Source organism: Dromiciops gliroides, chromosome 2, assembly GCF_019393635.1.
Source record: "Dromiciops gliroides isolate mDroGli1 chromosome 2, mDroGli1.pri, whole genome shotgun sequence".
Lineage (NCBI taxonomy): Eukaryota > Metazoa > Chordata > Mammalia > Microbiotheria > Microbiotheriidae > Dromiciops > Dromiciops gliroides.
Genome location: NC_057862.1, coordinates 383206616 through 383230982, shown reverse-complemented (window position 1 = coordinate 383230982; position 24367 = coordinate 383206616). Strand labels below are relative to the sequence as shown.

General features: G+C 38.3%; 1 protein-coding gene across 2 annotated transcripts in view; it reads left to right on the top strand.

Annotated features, from left to right (window-relative positions):
- The window catches only part of FBXW2 (F-box and WD repeat domain containing 2), a 38075-nt gene extending 25161 nt beyond the window's left edge, over positions 1-12914 (top strand). For both annotated transcript variants that reach the window (XM_043983590.1, XM_043983591.1), the window contains 5 exons: positions 5746-5940; positions 9011-9144; positions 10613-10699; positions 11834-12003; positions 12223-12914. In XM_043983590.1, the coding sequence (XP_043839525.1) occupies positions 5746-5940; positions 9011-9144; positions 10613-10699; positions 11834-12003; positions 12223-12511 (875 nt within the window). In that variant the 3' untranslated portion in view covers positions 12512-12914. The remainder of the gene's footprint in view (positions 1-5745; positions 5941-9010; positions 9145-10612; positions 10700-11833; positions 12004-12222) is intronic.
- Positions 12915-24367: the final 11453 nt, after the last annotated feature.

Genomic DNA, 24367 nt, shown 5'->3' with positions numbered 1-24367 from the left:
CTTTTTGTAACCCCTTCCCTTAGTGCCTGACAGTAGACACTTAATAAGTATTTATTGAATTACTGAATTAAAATAAGAGTCATGAATGAAATAATAGATTATGAGAAATTTATGATTGGATGTGGGGCAAAAAGGATAGTAATGGGGATGATCAGGGGTACATAGGAGGCATGGAATAAAGATAAAATAATTTGATAATAGAGATGACCATGTAACTTGTCCACAGTCACACACCTGGTTCATTGGTAGAATTGGACATCAAACCTAAATGTCTTTACTCTTAAATTGATCACTTTTTTACTTTATCATGTTGCTTCTTGGGTTTGACTCTGATTCAAGGAAGGCTGTGTATCTTGAACTGATGCTTTGTATGATAAGGGAATGTATTTTCAAGTGAAAAATATTTTAATTTTTACCATAATACATTATTCTTTCACAAATAATGCTAATCTTAACATTATTCAACTGTAGAACTTGGTTAATTCTTTAAATATAAATACTAATTTATTGATTTGTAAACATTGCAGCAAACCTCCATTACTGCCACCTAAGTAGTTGTGTTTTGAGGTACTTTGTGCTTAAGTTCATATAGTAAGTTTTACTTTCCCCCAGAATTATATTTGTTAGGGAGACAGTGTGTCATAGTGGAAAGAGCACTGAACTTAGAAATGAAAACTTGGATTTTAGTACTCACTCTGCTACTTATTAGCTATGTAACCCCTGAACAAGCAAGGTTCCCATGGGGATGGTACTTTCTAGACTATAAATAATTCATAAATAGGAATTTTGACCCCAGAGGGGAGATTGAGTGAAAGTTAAGCACCGTTAACTCATTTGAATCATGGAAAATACACTTAAGGCAAAAATAAACCAAAGAGATTGTGTCCAGCCTCCTGATTTTACAGAGAAGAAAACTGAGGAAAAGACAGTTAAGAGTCATTCCCAAGGTCACACAGATAGTAAATGGTTGAACCTGAATTTCAGCCCACATTGTCTCACTCCTAATCAAGGGTCCTTTTAACTCCTAATTATGCTAAAGTTCTCATTAAGCACTTAGAGATAAGATCCTTTATCTCCAAATAACCTAATTAAATGAACAATGTTCTCTTTGCCATTTCATAGGATTTAGGATTAATAGGGATCTTAGAAATAATTTAGCCCAAAGAAATGAATCTTCCTCATTTTATAAATGACACAGGTGGTGCTGTGGATAAAGTGCTGGGCTTCCAATCAGGAAGGCCTTGAATTTAAATGTGACCTCAGATACTTATTAACTGTGTTACCCTGGACAAGTCTATTAACCTCTGTTTGCTTCAGTTTCCTCATCGGTAAAAAGGAGATAACAGCACCTACTTCACAGTGTTGTTGTGTGGATCAAATGAGATAATATTTGTAGGGCACTTAGCACAATGCCTGGCACATAGCAGGTGCTAGATGAATGCTGCTTCTCTCTCTTCCTCTTTAGAAATGAAGAAACTGAGATTAAAGATAATTTTTGACTTAGCTTAGGTCACATGAGTAGTAAAGTAGCAGAATCAGAATTTACATTCCAGTTCCTCTGATACTCTACATCTAATTCCCTGACCACTCTATCATCCCTGGGGAATCTGCCTCATTTCCACTTGGGGTACTGTCACTCATTTCAGGATGAGTTCATTAAGTTGCATAGGGAACTCTGCTAAATTCATCTTGGAATTTGAAGCTTTTCTGGTGACATTGTGCACTCAGCTTAGCTTTATTAAGCACATCTCATTCTGGGCATGTTTGAGGTGCAGGAGGAGATACAGAGAGAGGTAGAAGAGACATAGTTTACCATCTCCAAAGAAGGGCATATTCTAACAGACATGATAACAGTTACATAAATATACATTATGAAACAATAAGTATATTTGAGGAGTATGGTAAGATCAGATGAGGGAAAGATTGTTCAACTATTGGTGATTAACCTCCACGCAGACTTACCTTGTTGTTCTAGATCACTGTTCTAGATTCTGGACTATAGTGTCATAACCTTCACGTGTACAAATATTCACTGTCATAGAGAACTATTTGAAATTACATGTTAAGGAAACCTAGATTTCAGTCATGGACAAATCACAGAATTATAGAATATCAGCGGGAGTGGGCCTTAGATCACTTGGTCCAAAACTCTTTATAAAATAACAAAATTGAGTCACAGAAGGGTTATTTGACTAATAATTATGGCAATGGGGGGGAGGGGGGGAGGTCAGTGGAGGAGCTGGACCTGTCATTTCATTGGTATATCGAAATCCCAGGGCAGAAGTTCCTTCTGCTATTGCAAATTGGAGCCCATTTTAAATGAAGAGAGGGTTGCCTGGTACATTGAGTGTTGAGGTAACAAGTTACTTGCCCAGGGTCATGCCACCAGGATGTGTCATGAGCAAGATTCAGTCCAGGTATTTCTGACTCTAAGGCTAGTTTTCTTTCCACACTGCCTTGCTCCTTATTCTAATTATGCTAACCACTCATTTATGTAGCACTTTAAGATTGACGAAGCACTTGACTCACAAGTAACCCTGTGATCTAGTTAGTGCAGCTAATTCTCCCCTTTTTGCATAAAGGAAACATAGGTTTTTCTGAGAATTTTCCCATGGTAATATAGCCAGTAAGGATCTGAAATGGTACTTGAATCCTGATTTCAGCATTATCTGAAAATGGAGAAAATCTAGAAGCCTTCTCATTAAGATGGGGGTGAAGTAAGGATGCCCATGATCACCACAGTTATTCAGTATTGTACTAGAAATGTTATCTATAGCAATAAGAGAAAAAGAAATTGCAGGAATTAGAATAGGCAGTGAGGAAATAAAACCTTTCCTCTTTGCAGATGATATGATGACATACTTAGAGAATGCTAGAGAATCAATTAAAAGACTACTTGAAATAATTAACAACTTTAGCAGAGTTGCAAGATATAAAATAAACCGTCATAAATCATCAACATTTTTTATCAACAAAGCCTAGTAACAAGAGAAAGAAAGAGAAATTCCATTTAAAATAAATGTAGACAATATAAAATACTTGTGTGATGTTTAAAATCTAATGTGTGGTCACCTTAAATTAGAAGCTTATAGCACCAGTCTTTGGGCATTAAGCATTTATTAAAGTATTTAGAGTTTAGCAAAAGAGAGGAAGAACACATGGAGTTCAGAAACCCTGGCTCTGCAGCAGCTGCTGACACAACCTCCAACCAAAATGAAGGATCCCCGTCCTCCTTGAGCAGAAGCTCCCTGTGGGACCACAAGAGGGGCAGTCCCCACACACAGCTCCAAGCCAATTGGCTGGTAGCATTGATTGACATGACTTACAAGCGGTTCTATGAATAGATGTAATGGTTCTATGAATAGATGCAACTTCCAGACACTAGTCACATGCTTTCTTCTCAGGGCGGGCGTTGCCCTGGTTCTCACAATGTCTTTCTCAGCAGGGGGATGGCACCCTGATTCTCACACTCGGGAGTCCACCTGCCAAAACAAACCCAGGAATTATATGAACACAGTTACTAAACACTTCTTACACACATAAAGTCAGATGTAAACAATTGGAAAAATACTAATTGCTCATGGGTAGGCCAAGCTAATATAACAAAAATGACAATTCTACCTAAATCAGTTTACTTATTCAGTGCTATTCCAGTCAAACTACCAAAAAATTATTTTATAGAATTGGAAAAAAATCACAACAAAATTAATCTGGAAGAACAAAAGGTCAATAATAACAAGGGAATTGATGAAAAAAATGTTAAGGAAGAGGTGGCCTAGTTGTCCCACACTGCATTATAAAGCAGTAATCATCAAAACTATCTGGTACTGGCTAAGAAATAGAGTGATGGATTAGTGGAATAGATTAGGTGCACAAGACACAGTAGTAAACCCAAAGACCCTAGCTTTGGGGACAAGAACTCACTATTTGACAACTGCTGGGGGAACTAGATATAGACCAACATCTTATACCACATACCAACATCGGATCAATATGGATACATAATTTAGACAGAAGGGGGCATACCATAAGTAAATTAGGAAAGCAAAGAATGGTTTACTTGTCAAAATATACAATGGATTACAAAATATAAAGTGGATAATTTTGATTACATTAAATGAAAAGGTTTTTACACAAACAAAATCAGTGCAGCCAATATAAGAAGGAAAGCAAAAAACTTGGGAGGGTTACAGCAAGTTTCTCTGATAAAGGCCTCATTTCATCAATATAGAGAGAAGTGATTTAAATTTTATAAAAATTCAAGTCATTCCCCAATTGATAAATGGCCAAAGGTTATGAACAGGCAGTTTTCAGAAGAAGAAATCAACACTATAGTCATATGAAAAAAAATGCTCTAATTCACTATTGATTAGAGAACTGCAAATTAAAACAACTCTCAGTTCCCACCTTACATCCATCATGTTGGCTAATATGATAGGAAAGGAAAATGACAAAAGCTGGAGGGGATGTGGGAAAATTGGGACACTAATGCACTGTTGGTAGAGTTGTGGATTAGTCCAACAAAATAAAGTCCAATCTGGAGAGCAATTTGGAAATATGCCCAAAGGATAATCAAATTGCGCATACTCTTTGACCCAGCAATAGCACTACCAGGTCTGTATTCCAAAGATAAAAATAAAGGGATAAGGACCTATTTGTACCAAAAAAAAAATTATAGTAGCTGTTTCTGTGGTGGCAAAGACTTGGAAATTGAGGGGATGCCCATCAATTAGGGAATGATTAAACAAATTGTATCTAATAATTATGGAATACTATTGTACTATAAGAAATGACAAGCAAGCTGCTTTCAGAAAACCTGGAAAGATTTACAAGAACTGATGCAAAATGAAGTGAGAAGAACCAAGAGAACATTGTGCACAGTATGATGATCAGCTGTGACTTAGCTGTGATTCAGAACAGCCCAAAGGACTCATGATGAAAAATGCTATCCACATCTGAAGAAAGAACTGATGGAGTCTGAATGCAGATCAGAGCATGATCTTTTTCACTTTATTTTTTTCATTTGTTTTCTTTTAGTCTATTTCTTCTTTTATAATATGACTAATATGGAAATACATTTTACAGGATTGGAAAAAAAAAATCCTGATTTCAAACCCAGACTCTACATTTACTGGCTTTGTGATTATGGGCAAGTCATTCACTTTACCTCTAGGGACCTCAGCTTCCTCACCTCTAAAAAGGAGGTAATCATGTTCATAGGATTATAATAGTTTTAGTACTTGAAGAGGCAACATGGGTCATCTAGCTCAGCTGCCTCATTTAGGCCCAGAGAGGTTGTTAAGTGACTTGGCCAAGGTCAAAGAGGTGGTAGTAGCAGGAGCAGCATGCAAATCCAAGGCTTCTGATTCCTTGGTTGTGAGTGAACTGCTTCATTAAAAACTTGTGGGAGTTAATGTGGTACAATGGAAAGAACAGTATCTCTGAAGTAGAGGACCTGGAATTAAATCCTGCCTTTGACACTGCAGGTGTGACCAGGGGCAAGTCACTTAACCTCCCCTAGCCTCAGTTTCTTTATCTGTAAAATGAAGGATTGCCTATGACATCTGAAGTTTCTTGCACCTCTGAATCCTATGATCCTATTAATTCAAGCACTAGGTAAATGTGAATTATTATTATTATTGTTGTTGCTATTATTATTTCATGACTCTAGGTATATTTTTGTGTGTATGTGCTCTGACTATTCATGACATTCCCTTACTGACTCCATTTTTTTTTTTTTGAAAGGGTCAGATGACTTGTCTGCAAAACTCTGGGATGTGAGCACAGGACAGTGCATATATGGTATCCAGACCCACACTTGTGCTGCTGTGAAGTTTGATGAACAAAAACTTGTAACAGGATCCTTTGATAACACAGTAGCCTGTTGGGAATGGAGTTCAGGAGCCCGAACCCAGCACTTCCGAGGACACACAGGTGCAGGTATGGTTTTTTGAATCCATGTCGTAGTCTGGATTTCAAGAAAGAGAATTTTCTTTTTATATATGTGATTCTTCTTCCATGGTTGTTATAGGGCATTTCCCTTTATTTATACTGTTAGTTTTTCCCCTGCCCATAGTATAGGGATAGAGAGGAAAGGAGGGGGCTGATCTAACTTAGTATAGGTTAATTTTCTTTAAACTTTGGGAAATGCAGGTTTTAAAATGTGGGATTAAACCTCTCTGCTGGACTGCATAGAATTCAAGCCAGAAGGAGTCTCAGGGACCATTCTAGTTCAACCCCTGTCATTTTACAGATGAGGAAACTAACACCAAGGGAGGTTAAGTGACTTGTCCAAGGCATCATCAGTTCAGTTATTCCACCAATTTCTAGTAAGTCATACTCTAGACTGTTAGCTTCTTTCCTTTTGCAGTGTCCTATATTGCCATATAACTAGCTTATTTTTTATTCCTTGTATATATTGGGTATATATTTTGCTGTGGTTCATCTGCAGACCATTTACTCGTTGCTTAAACATTTTAGTGGAAATCGATTCCGTAGAATCCCTTTTCATAGATATAATAATAACAGTTCCTTTACATTTATATAGCACTTTACAGTTTACAAAGGATTTTCCCATGAATTATCTCATTTTATCTAAGAAAGATTAATGAAGTGGCTGCTGTGTGCAGAGAACTATGCCAGACACTGGGGGAGATATCAAATTTAAATAAGACCTTGGCTATGCCTTGATGGATCTTAGAGGGGAATAAGGGATAGACATATATCCATAATACATGACAAATGTCTTAAAGAAGTGTGGGACAAAGAGCTGTGTGATGTCCGTCGGAGAATATCATTACTGGCCTAGAAGATCAGGCAAGGAAGACTTCCTGGAGGAAGTTGCATTTGACTTGCTCTAGGAAAAGGAAAAGTAGAAATTCAAAAGCTGGAGTGAGAGAAGGCATTCCAGAAAAGATTATGGTCAAAAGCACCAAGAGAAGAGGGTAGGGAATGCTCAGAATTTGGCTAGACTAAACCATATAGAGTACATTGAGAGAGGAATAATAGGAGGTAAAGTTAGAAAGGTTGTATCAGATTGTGAAGGATCTTCAGATGTTAGCCAAAGGAATTTGAAGATTTTTGAGCAGAAATGTGACATGACCAAAATTATGCATAAGAAATAGCATTCTGGCAAAAGTATAAAAGATGGATCCTCACAATCACACTGTGCAATTGGCAGATTAGATATTCCTGTTTCATGACTAGGCTAGTTGAGGCTCAGAGAGATGATTTTACATTAGGTCATGAGCCAAGTAAGTAGCAAAACCAGCGCTAGAGGCCAGGTCTTCCTAGGCCATCATACCTGTCACATTTTTCCTCATCCAAAGCTTTCTTTCCAAATTAGAGGAACCTAGCACTTCTAAAATGTCTCACCTTCAGTGGAGTTTTCTTTGTGGGTTATTTTGTGTTTAGCAATTTAACAAATGATTTCTAATTGTTCTATACAGCTTATGGCTTTGGAAATTCACTTATTAAGCATTTCAAACAAATAACCTCCTGGAGATGAAAATTAAGAATCAAACCTACTCTGTTGTCTACATTCTCTTGAAAAACTCATATGACTGTAACTTGAGAATCAAGCCTCTGTTTCTTGGTGCCTTTGGGATTTTGTTCCCCCCGAAAAAACCCCCAACAAACCTTGAGTTGATTTGGTAGATTATTCCTCTCTCCATCTAATCTTTGTTGATTAAAATTTTACCCATCCTCAAGACGAAATTCAAATATCATGTTTTCCAGGAATGTTTCCTTTATTTCTCCAGCTGGCACTGATTTTTCCCTATTTGATTTCATCACACTTTATGTTTCTTTTATTACATTCTATTAATAACAGCTTTGGGTTTTTAGCATTTTAGAGTTTACAAAGTATTTTCCTTACAACTCTGTAAAGCAGCAAGTATTATTCTCTTTTTGAGTATAGGACATATAGGTTCAGAGAGAGGATGTAGTTTACTCAATCACACAGATAATGTTAGAATCTAGATTTGATTCCATATGCTTGCTTAAAGACATTACTATTTCAGCTATGACATCTTGACCTACTTTTGGCTATTTATGGACATACCTTATCTTTCCTTCTACACTGTTAATAAAAACCCAAGAGAACAGAGACAGTGTCTTATTTATCTTTGTATCTCTCTTAGTGACTGTCACAGTGATCTACGTTGAATAGACTGTTAATAAATATTTGTTGAATGAATTAAGCTTGTGTGGTTTTTGAGATACAGGTAGATCCTGATCAGTACATATAATGAATCCCCTAAAGTGGTTACATATATTTAAATTCTCACTATTCGAAGTTATAACTATATACATGTGGTGGTTGGTTTCAGCCCAATGGAAACATGCGGTGTAAGTTTGAATAATGTGACCACTTCAGAGGATTCATTATTTGCACTAATTGGGCCCTCCCTGAAATTCATATTTTCTCCATTTTCCCCTACTCCTTTTTCTCACAATCATATACAGTTAAGGGGGGGGGGTTGTACTCAGTCTTTATTCAAGTGACAGGATCCTTCTCTGTATGCCTAAATGCAGTGTTCTCTGCATACAATAGATAATCCAGTGCTTGTGCTTTGGCCTTTTTTTTTTTTTGCCTGCAGGTAGTGCTGAGGAGAAAAAACTGGTGTTTCTGCAGTCTTGTATTCCCATGCCACTTTCAGGCATGAATGACCAAAGAGAAACTAACTGATGTTGAGAATTGGTCACCTGGTCCTCTTGTTAACAAACCTCAATACTAGAAGAGGTTTGAAATGGCTGGATTTTTTTCAGAATTTCTAGTTAAGTGGAGCATTATAGTAGCAGCAGTGGTAGCACTATATAAGCTACAATGGGCTTTTGGGAATTTCCGAGATTGTGAAGTTCTGGGAGAATACATTTATTCCTGTGAGTCATGGACATCCCCCATCCCCTTTTCTTAGCAAGAAAAAGGGATGTGGATATGACGGTGGAGGGTACTTTATCTTTGTATGTGTGTGGGGGGGTGTCTGGTTTTGTTTTGTTTTGTTTTTAGTGTTCAGCGTGGATTACAGTGATGAGCTTGATCTTTTGGTGAGTGGCTCTGCAGACTTCACTGTGAAAGTATGGGCCTTATCAACGGGGACGTGCCTGAACACACTCACAGGACATACTGAGTGGGTTACCAAGGTAGGAGAGGTGCTGAGCAAAATCTCAAATTAGTAGTTGTCCATTCAGACATTGTGGTATTTTATCCTAGTCTTCTGCAGCTCTTAAGACTTGTGAGAAGCGCTGTGGGGCATAGCAGCTAAACAAGAACTGACTGGACTCTGGGTTTGAATCTATGCTGTGCGACTGAGCACGTCTTCTCACTTCCTGGGGCCTTAGTTTCCTCATCTGCAAAATGCAAGGGATGGGTCAGATACTCTTAAAGATCCTTGAAGCCAGAAACAAAAATACGTACGGTGACTTGTAAGTTGACAATAATATCTCAGGCATTTGGTTAGGTTCTGGGAGAGAATCTTTTGAGTCCTCCTTTATTCTCCTTTTCCCTTGGAAGCAGTGGTTAGTGACTATTTCTCTTTCTTCCTTCATGTTCACTTACCAGATATTCATAGAATAGTTAAATAATCACAACTTCTGGCTTTAATTTGTGGGTGGCTTGGCAGAGATGTCAGAATTAGATAGCTCCATATAACCTTGTATCTGGAGGCACAACAGCAGGTGCTTTGAAAAGATTTTGGGATTTAACATCACATCCCTTTTCTAGAAACCAGATTACCAGTAAAGTAGAGGCTTATCCTGGGGCCTGTGCTATGGTAACACTTTCCTTAGTGGTTAAAGTTGACTATGCCTCAGGCATACTTCTAAAGTACTTGAAGCATCTCTGAGATGTTAGGTTTGAAATCTAACTGTTATGACTAAAAATCTAATGTGTGGTCACCTTAAATTAGAAGCTTATAGTACCAGTCTTTGGGCATTAAGCATTAATTAAAGTATATTAGAAGTTAGCAAAAGAGAGAGGAAGAACACGCAGAGTTCAGAAAGAAAAAGCCTAGTTACCCTGGCCCTGCTGCCACCACCGAGACCTCCAACCGAAAAGAAGGATCCTCTGTTCTCCTAGAGCAGAAGCTCCCTGTGGGACCGCAAGAGGGGTGGTCCCCACACACAGCTCCAAGCTAATTGGCTGGTAGCATTGATTGACATGACTTACAGGCGGTAACTTCCAACTGCCAGTCACATGCTTCCACCTCAGGGCTGTCGGTGCCCTGGTTCTCACAATGTCTTTCTCAGCAGGGTGGTGGCACCCCGATTCTCACAGAAACTCATGTTAAATTTCAGAGTGAGGAGTCCATATTGTTTGGTGTAGCTTTTGTTTTCTCATCAGTAAACTAGGGAGTTTGCACTAGGTAAGCTCTAAGGCCTCTTCCTGCTCTAAATCCTTTGTTCTTATGATATTGACTGAAGCCATTGAGAAGAGAGACCAATACTGGGAGTGTTGTCATTCTACAGAGCACCTAGCCTATCTGGTTGTGAGAGAAAATATATAATTAGTTTGCACATGACATAAGGTTTAGGCTACATCCGTGTGGTGTAATCTACCACATGACCTCAGAATTTATCCTCCTTTAATAAAAAAGACTTTTCATTTTTATAGGTGGTTTTACAGAAGTGCAAGGTTAAGTCTCTGTTGCACAGCCCTGGAGATCATATTCTCCTCAGTGCCGACAAGTATGAAATCAAGGTGAGTGGGACTTTTGCTTTCTGCCTTTCAGTTTTCTCTGTTAGATGAAAATGGGTAAATTTAACAAAATTAATGTTGTTGGGGGCAGTTAGATGGCGCAGTGGATAAAGCACCAGTCCTGGATTCAGGAGGACCTGAGTTCAAATTTGGCCTCAGACACTTGACACTTACTAGCTGTGTGACCCTGGGCAAGTCACTTAACCCTCATTGCCCTGCCTCCCCCCCAAATTAATATTGTCACAGGATGTGGAGATACCACCTGAAATACAGCTTTTAGATAATTGAGTGCCTCAGTATGAGGTGCCTGCTATAGGAGTCTAGTTCTTGGTGGTTAGAGAGCCAACATTAGCTCCCAAGTTCTCGGGTCCGAATACATCTATCTTATACAAGCATAATGCAATTACATTTCATTGCCTCCACCCTATCCCCAATCCAAAAATTGGCCCTTCTGTTACTAAAATGCTTCACTGGCTTCAAGAATTCTCTTTTTCCTAATGATTGGAAAGGGACAGGGATCTTAAGCCATCTCTTGTGGCTATAGAATGGCATTATTATAAAGCTCTTGAGGGAATGAAACTTTGCACCACCTCATCTCATGGGAACCTGACACTTCTCATAGCTCCCACCTGCAAACATCATCTACATAGCAGTAGTGCAGGGATCAAGAAATGCAGAACTTCACAGTGCAGGCTAAATATTTGTGGCAGTTAAGGCAAAGGATTGTTCTAATATGCAGGAGTTTCCCTAATAAACAATCAATGACAATAGGACTTGATGACTTCTTGGATGGGGAGGGAAGTTTCCAGTATTCTGTTTCTAAATAGAAAATGAATCATCAACCAAGATGTTCCATAAAGACTGTTTTTTGTTAGGAAAAAAAAAAAAAAGATTTTTGAGCATGTTTTTCCTGCTTCAGGTTGGACATGGCACTTTGAAAAATTACACTGAATTTTTCCTTCCCCAGTTTATTCCTGCTTCCTATCAACATCCATCTTCCTCATCTAAGTGTATTAAACACAGACCAGCACCAGCTTGCTTTAAAACAAGTTTTTCACATCTTGCATTCCCCATCAAGTTGATGGCAACTAGCATTATTCTGATTGCTGTTTCCTCCTCTTCCTCTCCAATTTGTAGATTTGGCCGATTGGAAGAGAAATCAACTGCAAATGCTTAAAAACGTTGTCTGTATCTGAGGATCGAAGTATCTGTTTGCAGCCCAGACTCCATTTTGATGGCAAATACATCGTATGTAGTTCAGCCCTAGGGCTCTATCAGTGGGACTTTGCCAGCTATGATATTCTCAGGTAGTGTTTTTTGTTTGAATCAAATTAATTTAAGTCCTTGTAAGTCTGTTGTAGCTAAAAACTAAAGAAAGGGGCATAAATGCTTATATGTCCTGTTTACTAATATGCTTTTTATGAATCCACTGAGAAGCAGACTAGATGAAATCAAGGATTCCCTCTAGTTGTGATATTTTGTAATGATAGTAATTATGCTCATGTTTATCACTGTCCTCCCTACAGGGTTATCAAGACTCCAGAGTTAGCAAATTTGGCATTACTTGGCTTTGGAGACATCTTTGCCCTGTTATTTGACAACCGCTATCTATATATCATGGACTTAAGGACAGAGAATCTGATAAGCCGCTGGCCTCTGCCTGAGTACAGGAAATCAAAGAGGGGCTCCAGTTTTTTGGCAGGTGAAATGTCATGGCTGAATGGACTAGATGGGCAGAATGATATGGGTTTGGTTTTTGCCACCAGTATGCCTGACCACAGTATTCACTTGGTGTTATGGAAGGAACATGGCTGAAGATATGGACAACAGCTAAAAAACTGACTTTGGGTGCTGAGGCTGCTGGTTCTGTTGCAGCCTCTGTGGGAGCCGATTTTGCATGAACCAAAGTTCACACCTAATGGTATCGTCATGCAGTGCACAATCATTTATTTTCCTGGGTGGGAGTGATGGGGGGTGGGGAGAAAGGTGGGGGGAAAGGGATTATTTTATTGACATAATGCAACGCAGCATGCTAACAGTCTACACCATTGAAACTCATTTGTACTTAGTTATGCTTGTCATTATAAAAGAACAAATTTGGGGCCTATCTTTCTTGACTGGAGTATTGGTTTAAAGTAAAGCAAGTTAAATTGTTCATAAATCTGCTAATAATTGAATATGAAATCCCAGTGGGTAATTAAAGATTTTTTGCCCTGGCTTTTTTTTTTTTTTTAAATCATAAACCATTAAAGCTGGAAGGAACCTTCCTGGTAATTTAGTATGGACTCAGAAACGAGAAAGGATGTACTCCGTGCTGTTCCAAAAGCATCTCTCACCTGGAACTTGCATTTTATAGGAGCCAGCCATAGTTACAAATACCACTGATTGCTATGATTTCCATGAAGGCTCCAGATATTACCAGTCCCTATGATAATTTGTCATCCTTTTTAAAAATTAATTCATGAGAGATTAATCAGCCATAGAAATATTTTAACATATAGGAAGCGTTTAGGAAATGTTGGGAGAAAAGAGAAGAGAAAATAACCATTATTTTTGGTTGGTGCCAGTTTTAAAAATCTAACCCCTCACTCATTCCATTATTTTAACAAACATAGCCCAGCATGTGCACTACATTATGATAAGGACTGGGAAGTATAGGAAGACAAGTAAGGCATGGTTCCTGTCATCATAGAATCTAGGATTTAGAAGTGAAGGTAAGATATGTACACAGATAAAGATAATTTAGAATGTGATAAGTACATTAAAAAGAGTACAAAGTTTTGTGAAATCAGTTGAGGGAGAGATCACTTCTAAGTAACCAGAAAGGGTTTCATTGAGGGGGTAGTATTTAAACTGGTAAACATGCCTGAAGGTTAATTTAGGACAGGAAAGAAAACAGTGTTGGGACCTAAGTAATATCCTTGGTTTTGAGGTAATCACAATTTTAGCTCTAACTTTTCCTTCATCTTACTGACCATGTGAGAAAGCATATCCATTTTATAGTTGGGGAAACTGTAAAGGTCACTGCCCTCAAACATCTTCATTCTAGTAGGAGGGCTAAGATGTATGAAATTAAAAGGCAAATTAGACTGTGAAACGTGCATGTGAAACATGAAATAAATGCCCTTGGAGTTCACAAGGAGTCAGGTTTTGACTGGGGGGTCAAGAACAGCTCACAGATCAAGGAGGAGTGGTGTTTGATCCAAGTCTTGAAAATAGGTAGGATTTTAATTGGTGGAGAGTTGTCTGGGGTGGGCAAGACATGTTTAGTAAATGGGGAAGGACAAGAAGGGAACATGCTTATATTCCAGGACCTCTCACATGCCAGGCACTGTGCTAGGTGTTTTACAAATATTTTTTTCATTTGATTACATTTACAAATATTATATATTACAGATATTTGCAAATATCATATTTGCTTGAATGGCAAATGGATCTGAGTGGAACACAGGGCACTTGAAAGACAACAGATCCAGACGTATTTTAAAAGATAATTTGGAGTCAACTTGTATTATTTTTAATGCCAGGTTATAGAGGTTGAACTTAATTGGGTAAGACAATGGAAAACTGCTGAAGGGTCTTTAAAAAAATGTTTTATGAGGAAATAGAGCTGTGCTTTAGGGTTACTCTGGCTTCAGTGCAGAGCCAGGGAGACAGATCAGAACTGTGTTCTAATAGTCCAAATAAGAGGTAATGAGGGCCTCATTTAGAATGGTCACAGTGGGAGTGTAGAAAAGGGGATGTACAAGATCTCACATGGGGAAGATACGCTCTGGACTTTTTCTACCAGGGTGTCATGTTTATATTATGTTGGAGGCAATAGCCCTGTTTATTGGCTAAGCATGGTCAGGCCTGCACTTAAAGGAAAATCACTTTGGTAGCTTGTAAATAATAAATTTGGATAAAACAAGTTTCTTCCAGTGTGTCTATTTCTGAATCAGACATACTGGAAAAAGGAAAAGAATGTTAAATCTAATTATTTGGCCTCAGGAAATCTTAATTTGACCCATAACCTAACCTGGGATTAGAGCTGATCTGAGGCAAAATTAACCCATATAAGAGCTGTCTTCTGATCCCTACAACTTCCTGTTTAAGCACATTTTCATTTTTATGTTATTTCCTATTGTGACTAGGAGCTGGACCTCTCCCCCATTTTGTTCCTTATATAAGACCTGAGTTGGGTAAGGATATAAACTCACATTAACTGTAAAAGAATCACCTTTTAAATCATTAGAAGACTTTACTCTATAATGATTTTTAGCATGTGTTTTATCATATTGAAAACTTTGGAAAGATCTCTCTTCTATCCTGCCTTTCCCTTAGAAACTTTGCACAGCTTTAGTGTTGTGAACAGTACAGGCTCCTTCCTTTGACAGGAGAAACAAGGAAAGGGAGACCAATGAAAGAAAAAATGAAGGCCACTGGAAACTTAAAGAGATAACACTCAGAACATTTCACTAAGGAGCCCTAACCAGGTCCTTCTCTTCCTGCCCAGAGTAGCTAGATTGAATAATTAGCTAAATACAGGTATAAAAATGTTGGTGCCTGGGGGTTTAAATAGCCTTGGATCTGAGCTCACATTTTTGTCTAGAACTATAAAGACATTCTTCTTGTTTAAAGTCATCTTTTCTGGATTTGGTCCTATTCAGAAGAAAATGGACTCTTTCATCGTTCACAATTAGCTTTTCAGATAGAGCTATTGGCCCAAATTTAATAGCAGCTTCATTTGATAGAGATTAGGCACAGGCTTACTTCACTTACCATGAAGGGGTAATTTATTCCTTTTGGATTTCTAATTCATAAGATCATAGATCTTGAGTTGGAAGGGACCTCAGGCTATCTAGGCAGGCATCTTCATTTTACATATAAAGAAATTGAGTCTCAGAGAGATTGTGACTTACCCCAGGTCACACAAGTGATTCAGTACTTTTCTAGTTTTTAAATGCTAGCTGTGGATTGAAATGCAAGGTGTAGATAGGCTGTATACATCCGGTGTCATGGTGCCCCAAATACCTTTAAAATAATATTGGTAATACATCAAATAATAAAAATCCAATTTAAGTCACATGAAACCCCACTCTAACATTGCTCTGGGTGTTGGCTGCCTTTCCTGCCTGTCCTCAGGTATCTGCTATCCAGTCTTTGCAGTGAGAGTAGTGAGTCTAAAAGATCAGAAATCAATCCCAGGAATTAATCAGGCAGCAACAATAGGTGACAAGGAGTTTGCCTGACAACAGTGACTGTGTTCTTCCCCTCCGAATCTCCCAGAGAGGTGAGATTTCTGTCAGGTTGGAAAAAGGGCAAAAGAGATGAGTGAGTCAAGGACAAAAGAGATTCTGCTGAATTGAAGAGAGATTCTGATGACAGCCAGGAAAAAATTTCTCCTTTTAAGCTCTGCATTTGGCTGTGACCAAATAGCTCTCCCACCCCCACCTCCCCCTTTTTTAAGGGCACTGATCCTATGGAGTGTTGTTTAATAACATTGTGGGTTTTTTTTTTTTTTCGTGCAGCCAATTAAGTAATATGGTCTTAAAGTGTGTGGGGGGGGGCGCAGGGGGATCCTTTAATGTAGACCCCAACAACTGAGGAAAGAAGCTGCTAGAAAGAAGTTTTAGGGTGAGAAAAGGGAGTGTTAAAATGTATTAATCCCATTTCCAAGGGTAATATCTTCCTTATTTAGAAGAATAAGCTGCTTTCAAGCTCTTAGAACCTCATGGATTCCAAATTCTTATTTCATAAACTAATTACAACATAACCTTATCATCTGTAAAGTGTAACCAACCTTTTGGATAGTAACATGTTCACTTAGTGTTACAGTTTGTATTTAAAAGTTGGAAAAATCCATTTCTTTAGCAGCCTGGCTCAAATTAGTAGAAATGAGTGAGTTTATTTAATGAAATCATTCTAATTTATTTTAATATAACTAAAAGAACATTACAAAACCATGAATCAAAAAAATTTTTGAAGCTTTAACAGTATTTAACAAACAGAAGGAAGAACAAATCCAAAAATGAAGCAAGTAAATGTGTGTTTTAAAACAACATTCTTTCCAAAGGAAGGAATTCTTAACTAATGAGTCAAGAAGACCTGAATTTGAATCCTTTCTAAGATACTTAGTAGTAGCATGACCCTGGGCAAGTTGCCTAACCTCCCTGGGCCTCAGTTTCCTCATTTTAAAACCGAGATCATAATACTACATACCTCACAGGGTTGTTATGAGGATTAAATGAGACAACATATGTGAAGCATTTTATACATTTTAAAGTGATACACGAATGCTAGTTATTATTTATGCCAGATAATAAGATTTCACCTCTTAAAACTCTGATATTAAGCACAGGGAAGATATTCTTATGAAGATATTCACAATTTAACATTATGTCCTGAAATTCTTTGCTTATTTAGCTGTCACAATGCCTTACTTCAGCATGGTATTGAGCTGGTCATTTGAATAATGGACTTAACTGTGGTTCTTAGAAAAGCCTGAATGAGTTGGAATCAGAGAATAATAAAGAGAGAAACACTCTTTGTCCAGAAAGAATAGGCTTCTTAAAACTAGGTGAATATTTTAAACCAGGGCCTCATATAGTGATCTGTTATCCCATACATAAAATTTCCAAAGAATAGGTCCGAGGCTATAGTGGATACAAACACACCATGATAAAAACCATCACTATCTTGTGAACTGAGATTGGAAGAATTATAGAATCTTCTTCTACTTTAATTTTTTTCTATCTTAAATATCAAAGAACTGGGGAGCAGAATTTCATTTATCTCAATTGACAACATTAACTCATGTTCATATTGTGGAAAATAAATACATTCAAGTCACTGAAAGTTGTCACTTGTACATTGTTGCCAAGGTATTTTTTTTTTAAGAGAAATGCTGAGAAGCAGAAACATTGAAGTGGGATATATTAGGAAAAGAGATGATTTCTTTTGTCCCGTTATTAATGTTGTATTCCAGGATTTTTTTCTTAGGGGTTGTCTATAAATCAAGATTAGGACTGCCTGAACCCGTAAATTTTATACAACTATATTTTGTTTGAACCCTGCAACGTTATTACAGTTTCCACATTGTAAATTCATTGGAAGGATTATAAGATCAGAGATCTAGAGTTAGTAGGGACCTCAGAAAACATCTAGTTCAATCTAGTCATTTTCAGATCAGGAAATTAAAACCTAGGGTTATGAATGGATTGAACCCCTATCTTTTGTCTTCCTGAACTCCTCGATTTCTAATTCAAACCTTGGTATCTAGTTTTCTCCCTTTTGGACTAAATAGATTGTGTAACATAAACAGTTGTGCTGTAAAGGAACCCAACCATCTCACCAAGAAAAACTGAGTAAAGAAGTGCTAGCAGAGGGCCAGCATCAAAACCAGCAGAGAAGAACCTTTGGTGTTAAAGCCTTAGTGTAGTGGGCATGACCTAGAGAAAGATCCAGCAAGGGAGACTGAGAAGGAGCAGTTAGACAGGCAGGGAACCAACTATGTCATAAAGACAGAGAGAAGAGAATAAATATTCAGGAAAGATAGCATAACTAATAGCATCAAATGCTACAGAGAAGTCAGGAAGTATGAAGATTGAGAGGCCATTAAGATTTTGTATTAAGAGATCAACAATAAAAGTGATAGGGGACTTCAATTATCTGGCATCTTCTCTTCAAGAGAAAAGCCTATAATAAATTGACTTGCCACTCAAAAGTGGTTGAGCAATCCTAGTGTTCTCTCAAGAGACTATGCATGAAGAATGCTATAAATTAAACCTTGCTCAGCAGCTGTCCAGTGTGTCTAAGTCTCCAGTGAGGTGAACAGATGCGGCAAACAGGAATTTTGCTTACCTTAAAAGATCATTTCACCCTTCCAAAGATGGAAGAAGAGATATAGGGAACTGTTATTTTGGATCTGATTCTAAAGAATAGAGAGAAACTGCTAAATTAGAAACAAGGGAAACCTTGGGAGTGAAAGACCATCTTAGAATTTGTAATCAAGGAGAGGAACATTAGGCATGGTCTGATGTATACCATAGACTTGGGGTGAACCAGTTTCAAAGGGTTCAGGAAAAGCTTAGGTAGGATCCTGTGGACTAAAATTCTATGGAGGAAGTTCGCTTAACAAGGATGGGCAATTCTCAAGAATGAAATTATGAAGATAAAAACACAACTGTGATGAGAAAATAAACTGAAAGTTTCTTAAAAGAGACAAATATAATTACAAAATCTGAGAGTTGAAAGGGACCTCAGCAGCCAATTCCCCACTTCAAGCTTCTACTTGACAACTAAGAAGTAGGGAGGGGAAACCCATTTCCTTTCAAGGTTATCCTGTTCCCCTTTTGGATAGCTCTAAAACGATTTTCCTAAACTTGCTTCTGTGTAGCTTCCACCCATTGTTCTTGGTTTTACTTTTTGGTGACAGCCCTTTTCCATGTGCCAGCCCTTCAGACAGTTGAAAACAACTACTATGTCCCCCATCCCCCATCTATCAGATTCAGCTAACACCAGCAGCCCTACCTGCAAAAAATAATTCATCAGGCAGCTAGGTGGCACAGTGGATAAAACACCGGCCCTGGATTCAGGAGGACCTGAGTTCAAATGTGGCCTCAGACACTTGACACTTACTAGCTGTGTGACCCTGTGCAAGTCACAGCTCTCATTGCCCCATAAATAATAATAATAATGCATTAGATCCATAGAGCTACCCTCTCCCCATGATAATAGCTAATGATAATAGCTGTTTACAGAGTGCCTACCATGTACCAGGCGTTGTGCTAAGCACAATGCTCCTCACAACAACCCTGGGTAGGTGTTATTTCCATTTTACAGATGAGGAAATTGAGGCACACAGAGGTTTAGTGACACACAGCTAATAAGTTCCTAAGGCAAGATTTGAACTAAATTCTTCCTGACTCCAGGCCCAACACTCTTATCTGCTATACCTCCTGGCTGCCTGGCATGCCAACTAAATGATTCCTCCTAAATCAGGCCTAAGTACATAAGTACAGTTAGCTTATCTCCATGTGTGGTTTTTTTTTGGGGGGGGGGAGACTGGGCAATAGGGGTTAAGTGACTTGCCCAGGGTCACACAACTAGTAAATGTAGTGTCTGAAACTGGATTTGAACTCAGGTCCTCCTGAATCCAGGGCCAGTGCTCTATCTACTGTGCCACCTAGCTGCCCCCTCCATGTGTTTTTTGTTTTTTTGTTTTTTGGGGGTTTTTTTGTGGGGCAGTGGGGGTTCAGTGACTTGCCCGGGGTCACACAGCTAGTATCAAGTGTCTGAGGCCAGATTTGAACTCAGGAACTCCTGAATCCGGGGCCGGTGCTTTATCCACTGCGCCACCTAGCTGCCCCCCCTCCATGTGTTTTAACAAGACTGAAGACTACTATGCTAAGCCTTTAAGGCATTAATGCCATGCAGCCTGCTCAGTCCCCAGGGGCTAAGGAAAACAAGTAATACCTAAGACAAGCTCACTGTTCTATAGTTTACAGGCTCTATTTTTTGAAAATAAGTCAGTACAGGAATCAAGATGGCAGAGTATAGGCTGGGACCCAGGTAGACTCTACCAACATTTCTGTCCAGACAACTTTAAAATAATGCCTTACATCAAATTTTGGAGCTGCAGAGCCAATAAAAGGGAGGGAGACATTTTTTCCAGTACAGGAGGTCTGTGACACAGGTGAAGGCCAGGAGCATGAGCACCAGTAGTTTGCATTGGAGGCATCCAGAACAGCAGCAGCTTCAGGATTTCTCAGCCCAGAGATGGTAAAGTGATTATGGGGGGTGGGGAACTCTTTGTTGGCACTAGATGTAGCTGCACTGATTTGTAACTCTTCAGGGTTGGAGAGGTGTACTTGTGGTTAGTCACAAGGGAGCAGAGGTCCTGGTCACAATTCCAGGGCCAAGAGGAACACTGGTACTTATGGCTGCAGGGGTGCAAAGGCCCTTCCTAAGTAAAGACCAGGAGAACAGTGACCACACCTCTCCTTCTGGATCATACCACTTTGGAAGCACCAAAAACTTCCAAACTCCCAGAACTAGCTCTGAAAACAGCAGCACAAAAGAGCCTGAAGCTTAGCACAATACTTCCACACACCCAGGTGAGCAGAGCCCAATTTTAACCTCAATTTCAGTGAAGAAATAGGCTGGCAAAATGAGCAGACAACAAAAAATAACTTGATCATAAAAAGCTACTATAGTGGCAAGGAAGACCAAGATATAAAGTTAGACATAGACAACAGTATGAAAACAGCTATAGGCAAAGACTCCCCCCCCCCCAAAAAAAAAAAAGCTAACTGGACTCAAGGTCAGCAACAATTCCTGGAAGAGTTAAAGACAGATAAGAATGGCAGAGGAAAAATTAGGAAAAGAATTCCCTAAAGAAAAGAATTTTAAAATCATAGTTGCTTTTTAGGAAAAAAGATGTACAAAATCTCATTGAAGAAAACAATTCTTTAAAAATTAGAATTGGGCAAGTGGAAGGTAATGACTCCATGAGACTTCAGGAAATAATAAAGCAAAGTCAAAAGAATGAAAAAATAGAAGAAAATGTGAAATATCCCATTGGGAAAACAAAACAACTGACCTGGAAAATAGATTGAGGAGATAATTTAGAAATTATTGGATTACCTGAAAGCCATAATCAAAAAAAGAGCCTGGACATATTTCAAGAAATTATGAAGGAAAACTGCCCTGATATCTTAAATACAAAGGGTAGAAGAAAAGTGGAAAGAATCTACCAATCAGCTCCTGAAAGAGATCCTAAAAAGAAAACATCCAGAATTTTTTTAACCAAAATTTAATGCTCCCAGATCAAGAAGAAAATATAGCAGCCAGAAACAATTTAAATATCATGAAGTCACAGGATCACATAAGATTTAGCAGCTTCCATGTTTAAGGGGTGATGACATTGGAATATGATATTCCAGAAGACAAAAGAGGTAGGATTACAATGAAGAATCACCTACCCAGCAAAACTGAATGTAATCTTTCGGGGGGGGGGGGAATAGATATTTAATAAAATAGAGGACTTTCAAGCATTTCTGATGAAAAGACCAGAGCCAAATAGAAAATTTGACATTCAAACAGAAGATTCAAGAGAAGCATAAAAAGGTAAATATGAAAGAGTAATCATAAGGGATTCAGTAAAGTCAAATTAGTTACATTCCGATATGGGAAAATGATACATGTAACTCCTATGAACTTTATTAGGGCAGTTAAAAGGAGTCTATGTGTCAGTTAATTATGTTGGGATGATCTCAAAGAGATGAGGGAAAAAACTCCACTGGGGGAAGGGAGAGGTAGAATGAAGAAACTTTTTCACATAAAAGAGATACAGAAGGGTGAGCTTTTATAGTGGAGGGTGAAATGGGTAGGCAGTGCTTGAACCTCACATTGGAATTGTATTCTAAGAAAGAAGAATATATGTGTGTGTGTGTGTGTGTGTGTGTGTGTACATTTGTGCATATGTGTGTACATACACAGAGACATATATAGATATATTATAGAAATTTCTTGTCCAGTAGGAAAGAAAGGGAATGACAGATATGGGGGAGGGATGTGATTAAAGGGAGAAAAGACTAAGGAAGACAGTGGTCAGAAATAAAACAGACTTGAAAGAAGGAAAGTATAAAAAGAAGAAAATAGGCTGTGAATATAAGATGAACTAACTCATAAAACAGAAGCAGATAGCAGAATGGATTAGAAACCAGAATCCAGCAATCTGTTGTTTACAAGAGACACTCTTGAAACAGAAACACACAATTAAAAATAAAGGGCTGGAGCTATTGTGCTTCAGCTGAAGTCAGAAAGCCACGGATAGCAATCATGATCTCAGAGCAAAACCAAAAGTATTCATAATTAAAAGAGACAAGGGGACTATATTTTGCTAAATGGTACCAGACAATGAAGTAATATAAAAAAATTTAAAGCAAGTTTAAAGTCCTCATTTTTGAAATATATAGGGAACTGAGTCAAATGTATAAAATAGGAGCCATTCTCCAATTGATAAATGGTCAAAGGATATGAAGAGGCAGTTTTCAGAAGAAGAAATCAAAGCTGTATAGTCATATGAAAAATTGCTCAAAATCACTACTGATTAGAGAAAGGCAAATTAAAACAACTGAGGCACCACCTCACACCTATCAGAAATTATACATGGTGGAAGGGATGTGAGAAAATGGTACATTAATGAACTTGTGGAGTAGTGAACCATTCTGGAGAACAATTTGGAACTATTCCCAAAGGACTATAGAGCTGCATACCCTTTTGATCCAGCAGTGTCACTACTAGATCTGTACCCCAAAAAGATTAAAGGAAAAGTACCAGTATCTACAAAAAATATTTATAGCAGCTCTTTTTGTGGTGGTAAAGAATTGGAAATAGAGGGGATGTTCATCAATTGGGGAATGTCTGAACAAATTATGGCATATGATTGTGATGTGCGTGATACTGTTGTGCTTTAAGAAATGACAATAGGAGTGGATTCAGAAGAAACATGGCAAGAACTGTATGAAGTGATGCAAAGTGAAATGAGAAGAAACAGGAGATCATTATGCACACTAACAGCAATGATCAACTGTAAAAGACAGGGCTACTCTGATCAAGACAATTATCTAAGACAATTCCGAAGGATTTATGATGAAAAAATGCTATCCATTTCCAGAGAGAGAACTGATGAACTCTTAGAGGAAATTGAAGTATAGTTTTTTCACTTTTGCTTTTTTTGGTGATGTGCACAATTTAACATGTATGATTGATATCATTGTTTGCCTTGTCAGTGGCGGGAGGGGGGGGGCCTAGAGGTGTGGGCGGGAGGGAGAGAATGTAACACTCAATTTAAAAAAGAAAAAAGTTTAAAATAAATATGTTCTTTTAAAAATTAATTATCTGGGGCCACAGCAACTCATTAAACATCTATTGAGTCTTGAGAAGATATTATTTATGATGATGAAATCTGACAACTTGTAATAAGAAAGTCAAGATTACTTACATGTCAGATTTTTATAGAAAAAAAAATAACAAAACTAGCATCGAGAGAGAGAGAGAGAGAGAGAGAGAGAATGAACATTTGTGGTTGACCACTTGTTAACCAGGGAATCCTGTTTACCACATGGTTTTAGAGGTCCTTGAAAGACTTGAAAGTCTTAAGATGCTACGTATAGGTAGGGAGACATGACTCCTAAGTGGCTGAAAAACACGAGGCAGAGGAAACAAGATACCAATCACTATTCAAAATATGTGTGTGTTCCTTTTCTTGTCTTGTGTGTGTGGATAGTTTATATATGTGTGTGTGTTTATGCATATATGCAAATGCGTATGTTTACATGTGCATAATATAGCATTATTTTATGTCTGCATATATAATGTGCATAAATTTTATTCCTAGCCCCTTGGAGGAATTTGTGTGTGTGTGTGTGTGTGTGTCTGTTTGCAGGGTAACAGGGGTTAAGTGACTTGTCCAGGGTCACACAGCTAGTAAGTGTCAAGTGTCTGAGGCCAGATTTGAACTCAGGTCCTCCTGAATCCAGGGCTGGTGCTTTATCCACTGTGCCACCTAGCTGCCCCCTCCCTTGGAGGAATTTTTAAGAGTGTACTTATTGGATCAGATCATTCTTTCCTTAGTGTACCTGAGATTTCATTTCTCTCCTGGGTTGAAGGACTCCTGGCACTTGT